The following is a 6,011-nucleotide window of genomic DNA, read 5'->3' as shown; positions in this document are numbered from 1 at the left end:
TTCCCTTTTTTTTTTTTTTTTTTTTTTTTTGCGCATCTCATGATTTCACACCCTTGCGTTCTGGTTTCTTTCCTCGTTCCTCAGGGAAATATGACTGAATTCAAAGCACTCGTCGACCACTATGAAACTTTAGCACGACAATTTCGAGAAAAGTAAAAAAAAAACGGATTTTTGATTAATAAGCCTATTATATTCGAGAAAAAGGAAAGTTAAAAAAAGGGGAAAGATAGAATCCTCCATATTCGTATCTTTAATATTTTCATTTGTTATTTGCGTATTGTTCGATACACACAGTGATTTTAAAAATCGAGATATAATAATCAGCCTCGATAATCAGACGAATTCGAGTTTCAAAGCTTTTGTAGATCGTTGTTGTTCAATTCGATTTATCGTCAAATTTAACAATGATATTGTCAATGAGCATAAAGTCAATTATATTGCAAAATATTCTCAAATTAAATAATAAACGAGTTTATATCACAAAACTCGAAGCTTTTCTAGAATTAAATTTACAGATTTATTGTACGAATAAATAGAAGAAATTTATACGAGAAGCATTATAATCAAAGTAAAGAACGACAAATATCGATTTTCCTTTTCTCTATAATGATCACGTGTCCACTCGCGTATACACTTATTTCACTACTTTCCGTTCACTGAATTTCAAAAGACACCAAATAATAGCAAATAAACTGGTTCGTCGATTGCTCAAACTAGAGAATTACTAACTAAACTAGTTTAAATCAAAATTAAGACAAAGAGAAGTAATAATAAAAAAAAAAAAGAAAGAAAGAAAGAAAAAAAGGTGGAAAATGATTCAATATTCGCGTTTAACGAATCGGTGGGATTTGCTTCTGCCGTCCTCCCGTAATAACAGCGAATCCTGCGCAAAATTGCAACCTGATGTAATTCGAACGTAACTCGACGTGATTTTTACGAGTCCAAGTAATTGTTCGAAAATATCGAATTTAATATTCAACAATGACATGATGGTCATCAGAAAATCAGGAATTAAAAATTTGTCGCTATAATAAACATCAAGATCCATAAGAACAGCGTCGTTGATAAACTTTTCTATGTTACCCTTGTACATAATATTAAACGTTGTACGATATTAATACTGAAAGAAAAAAAAAAAAAAAAAAGTTAACGTTTAATGTTAGAAAAGTATTATTAAAACATTTAGAATTTCTATTTTCACTCTCAATCGATTTTGTCCAAATAAAAATTTCACATCTTTAAGCGTGAATTGCAATTCAAATCGTGAGATGAGAAATATCAGATATTCATTCAAAACTTTTCGTATACAACAATCATGGTATCCTAACGCTCTGAGAGAAAAAAAAAAAATAGATATGTGCTCCCTTCTAGCAGTTTTGTATAGCAGTCCGTTTTACAAATGTATATCTTTGTACAGAAATAGTCCAATAATTTTTATTGGAAAAAAAAAAATTAAAATGGGGAACTTTGTTAATTTTCTGCCTTACTATTTATTTTAATGAATATCATATATATATATATATATATAGATGCTCATTTTGTAATAAGGAATTTTATTCATTTAACAAATTGATGACAAATTAATGGCGGATAATTAATATCAATTTGACGAATAAATAAAATTTCTAATATATAGAGTTGAAACGAAAAGCTGTTTTATTTCTTTTCCTTGTTTTACATTTGTTAAATTTCTAGTTATAATTTATATGAAAGAATTGTAAAGAATGAAATTTTGTGAAAGAATTTGATCAATGTATATGAAACAATCAAACTCTTGAGGAAGAGACAGAAACATCAATAAACTAATTAATTAATCAAACTTAAATTTATTATTTGAATTTTAAATTTGTTTTTTAATTTGACTCTTTATTTGATTTTAAAACGAAAATCTTTACATTTCTATTATTACAAAAAGAAAAAAAGATACCAATCTTATTGAATTACACATAAATATAATTTTTAAAATAATTTTTTAAATATATATTAAATATATTACTACATTATACTTAAATTTCATTATTTTAAGAAACAAAATGATATGATAGTAAAAATAATAATATTTGACATTCTTTTTTTAGTTTGTACGATAAATTGCTTTCCATGTTTATTAAATTTATAATAATTTAAACAGGAATAAAAATAATTAACATACTTTATATATCGAAATTAAATTTTGTACTATATATTCGTAACAATAATTAATTTGTATATTTTTTACGTTGTCTCATATTTTAATTCTTCTTTTCCAATTATTTCTTTCGATTGCTTGTAATGTAATTTTTTTTAATTTTTTAAGAAGTATATATATTTATATGAAGATAAAAATGAAAGATGAAAAACTTATATGAAAAAATCAATAGAAACGAATAAAAAAAGAAAAAACAAAATTTCAAAAATATCATAAATTTATAATTTAAATTTGTCATGTAATAATATGTAATAAATATACGAATCAATTACTATTTTGTAAATATTTAAGAAAAACATTATGGAAGTACACGTTATTATAAAATACATGGAGAAATTGCTAGATATTGTACATCTGTATAATCATTTGTCGGAGAATGTATCTTATATTATCAAATAATAAAATAGAAAAGATTTATCAAAATTTTAATTTTCTTTTTCAAACTAATTTGATTTTTTCTTTGTAAAAATATAATTTTTTCTCATCTGATATATTCATTTGTCTAAAATATGTGATAGAATTTAAATAAATAACTTGTTAATTGTAAAATTAAAAAACAAAAATATTTATTAAATTAATTTATAAACTATATTTTTTAAAAAAAATAATTTTTAATTATTTTATTTTTAATTAACAAGATAAATAACAAAAAAATTAAATAAATAATCTTTTAAATTTATACTAACATTAATAAAAAAAAAATCTTTCTATAAAATTTTCAAACAAAATCTAAAAGTATACAAAAATTTATTATTTATTTTTTTAAAGTTTTTTATTCTTTCTTATTTTGTTTTCAATAATTATTATATAAATTATTTAACAAAAAATCACTAATAATTCAATAAAATAAAATAGTATAAAAATGTATATATATAAAATATTGAATTTTCACTAATGTCAAATTTACCGCTTTTTCATAAAAATCTATGATGGCGTACATATTGCAAATTTTCTTTTAAAATTGTCATGCAATAATTTATATATATAAAATTAAAGTTAAAATTCAAAATATACATACAAAATATATAGAATAAGAAACGATTATATAAATAAATAAATCATATAAAAATTTATAACATGAATTGTATAACTTAATAATAAATTTATAACATATATAATTCTAACCGTTAATTAAATAAAGAAAAAATACTAATTGTTAAGAAAGAAGTATAAATTATAATATTCAATAAATTATTAAATAACAATATATTAATTAGATAAAAATATTTATACAAACAATTAAAAAATATTTATAAAGATATCACATAATAAATAGATCACACACACTTCGAAGAAAATTACGTCTAATCACTACAGCTGTCACCAGCATAATGATTTCCCGCGCTCCGATTCGTCAATTGAATCACAAAGAGAGGGGATTTGCCCGGCAACAAGTCTGAACGTATCAAGTGTAATAAATTTCGTGGAAAGGTAATATTATAAGAAACATTTTTAATCTTAATTAAAAACAAATATAAAAATAATATACAAGTTAAACACACAAATAAACACATTTAAATAATAGTTAATAATAGTTAATAATAATTAATAATATAGATTATTGTACATGCTAATTGTTTTCGTAGTAAGAAATAAAATTGATTATTTATTTTATAAATAAAATTACTTTTCAATTTTAACTCCAATTAATATTTTAATCAAATTTAAAATTATAAAATATTTATTATAAATTATGAGATATTTTGTTATGTATTTTTATTCATGATTTGACATTAAAATTTCTGCATTCTAAATCTAATATTAATATTACAATCTTATTCTATACTGAATCGGTAACGTTGCGAATGACATTAAAATGATAAAGAGATTCTAAGTCCTTATAAGCCCTCTAAGAAATAAAACGCAAAATATATTAAATTATTTTACATTATATATATCCTCTGATTAATCTCTATTTATATTTTTATAAATTTAATTTAATTTACCATACAAAAAAGAATTAATTATTTTCTGTTTTTAACATAAATTAAAATAATTATAGAATAATAGTAAAAATAAATAAGTATCTTAAAAAATCATCTTTAATTTAATAATAAAAGTATTTTATAATATTAATAATTGATAATATTTTCAATATTTTTATAAGTATTTTATTATCTTTTAAATAATATTTTAAATTACTTATCGATAGCAAGAAATACCTTGATCTGTAATATTTGCAAAATATCCAACAGAGAGCGTAAATGTTTGATCAGACCGGCGCATAGGAAAGACGGAAGAACATATGTTTAAGCAGTAACGCATGCGCAATCACTGCTTCCGTGACGTACCTAGCCATCTTTCCAGTCAAGCAAAAGTGATTGTTTTCAGCTTTAGTCTTATTTAACGGAACTTTTATTAATGTCAGAGCCACAGTCCGCGCTTCTACTACGAAAACAATTAGCAGGTATCCAGCAAAAGCAGTTTAAGTGCTAAGTGTGATCCGTGTCTTAAATTCGAGCTCAACGAAAAGCCGGAACCGTTCTCGTACTCTAAACTCGTGCGATCTCGTCATCGTTGTGTTCCGACCCTCGAGAATGGCTTTGTGAACATTTTTTCTGCTGATATCTCAGTTTCTCAAAACTTCTGTAATCTTATGTGAGCACCAATTGAGCCTTCCGTAATCTCTCTGATGGCCCTGCGCCTGATTAGGGCGTGAAAATCAATACGGCTACGGAACCGTAGTGTGCCTCCCATGAATAAGTTTAACCTAGCATTTAATATTGAGTTCGCTTATAATCCTAGCTGAGTCTAATTTAAATTGTCTTGTGAATAATTTTCATGCACAGCGAAGGCCGTTTTCGCTGTTACCGAAAATAATTGCAGGCAACGTTATTTATAGCATTTCGCGCGTCACCGAATACAACGCGGTTTAGACTAAAAAAAAGATAGAGAAAACCATGCCGTGCAACGACCACTGAAGGTCAATCTTCTTCGAACCATAACTTCTGTATTACTTCTGACGCCACAATGAAACATTGAAATGTTTTAAAATTTATTTTTATAATTTATTGCGCTTTGTTTTTCATCCAAGCTTTGTGATTGAATTTTGTATGAAATATCATGTCACTTTTGAGTTATTAATTCATAGCTATTTGACGGTTATTTAATATGTTTCAATTTGACCTAACCTATACACGTTGAAAAACAAAAGCATTTTTTTTCACTTTATTGAACTAATGTAATGATTTTATGTTAATAGTTTTCTTTTCATGTTATTTCATTCTTATTAATCAAAATATGATGAATCATACATATATTTTTAAACGGTTCTGTGCTTTTTCATTCGAGCATATTCTAAATATTGATATTATTTTTTATATTTTTGTATTTTATGTAATTATAATTATATATTTATTTAAATTTGATATGAAAATAATTTAAAATATATATTTGAAGTATATATTTGAAATATATATCATTAACAAATAATATTTCTAAAGTTCATTTGCTATAAGAAATTATATAAAAAAATTTCATTTAAATTCTCTTTTTTTTTCTATAGAATTAAATAAAAACCCAGTAGAAGGGTTTTCAGCAGGCCTCATAGATGACAATGACATATATCAGTGGGAAGTGCTCATTATTGGACCTCCAGATACATTATAGTAAGTAAATCATATTGTTTTGTTTGTTATATAATATTTTATATATATATATAATATCATTACTTATTATACATATTTCTATAAATACTTTTTGCATTTTAGTGAAGGTGGGTTTTTCAAAGCACACTTACAGTTTCCAAAAGAGTATCCACTTAGGCCACCAAGAATGAAATTTATAACAGAAATATGGCATCCAAACAGTAAGTTTTTTTAAA

General features: G+C 23.9%; 1 protein-coding gene across 2 annotated transcripts in view; it reads left to right on the top strand.

The window, feature by feature from the left end:
- Positions 1 to 4,420: 4,420 nt before the first annotated feature.
- The window catches only part of LOC102677381 (ubiquitin-conjugating enzyme E2 G1), a 3,227-nt gene continuing 1,636 nt past the window's right edge, over positions 4,421 to 6,011 (top strand). The window contains exons 1-3 of one of the 2 annotated variants that reach the window (XM_006614838.1): positions 4,421 to 4,595; positions 5,694 to 5,796; positions 5,899 to 5,996. In XM_006614838.1, coding sequence (XP_006614901.1) covers positions 4,550 to 4,595; positions 5,694 to 5,796; positions 5,899 to 5,996 — 247 coding nt within the window. In that variant the 5' untranslated portion in view covers positions 4,421 to 4,549. Of the gene's footprint in view, positions 4,787 to 5,693; positions 5,797 to 5,898; positions 5,997 to 6,011 lie in introns of both variants that reach the window. The other variant, XM_031510022.1, reaches the window with a different exon arrangement.

Source organism: Apis dorsata, unplaced genomic scaffold, assembly GCF_000469605.1.
Source record: "Apis dorsata unplaced genomic scaffold, Apis dorsata 1.3 scaffold_198, whole genome shotgun sequence".
In the NCBI taxonomy this organism is placed as follows: Eukaryota; Metazoa; Arthropoda; class Insecta; order Hymenoptera; family Apidae; genus Apis; species Apis dorsata.
Note: the sequence above shows the minus strand (reverse complement) of the source record. Positions and strands in the feature narration are given on the sequence as shown.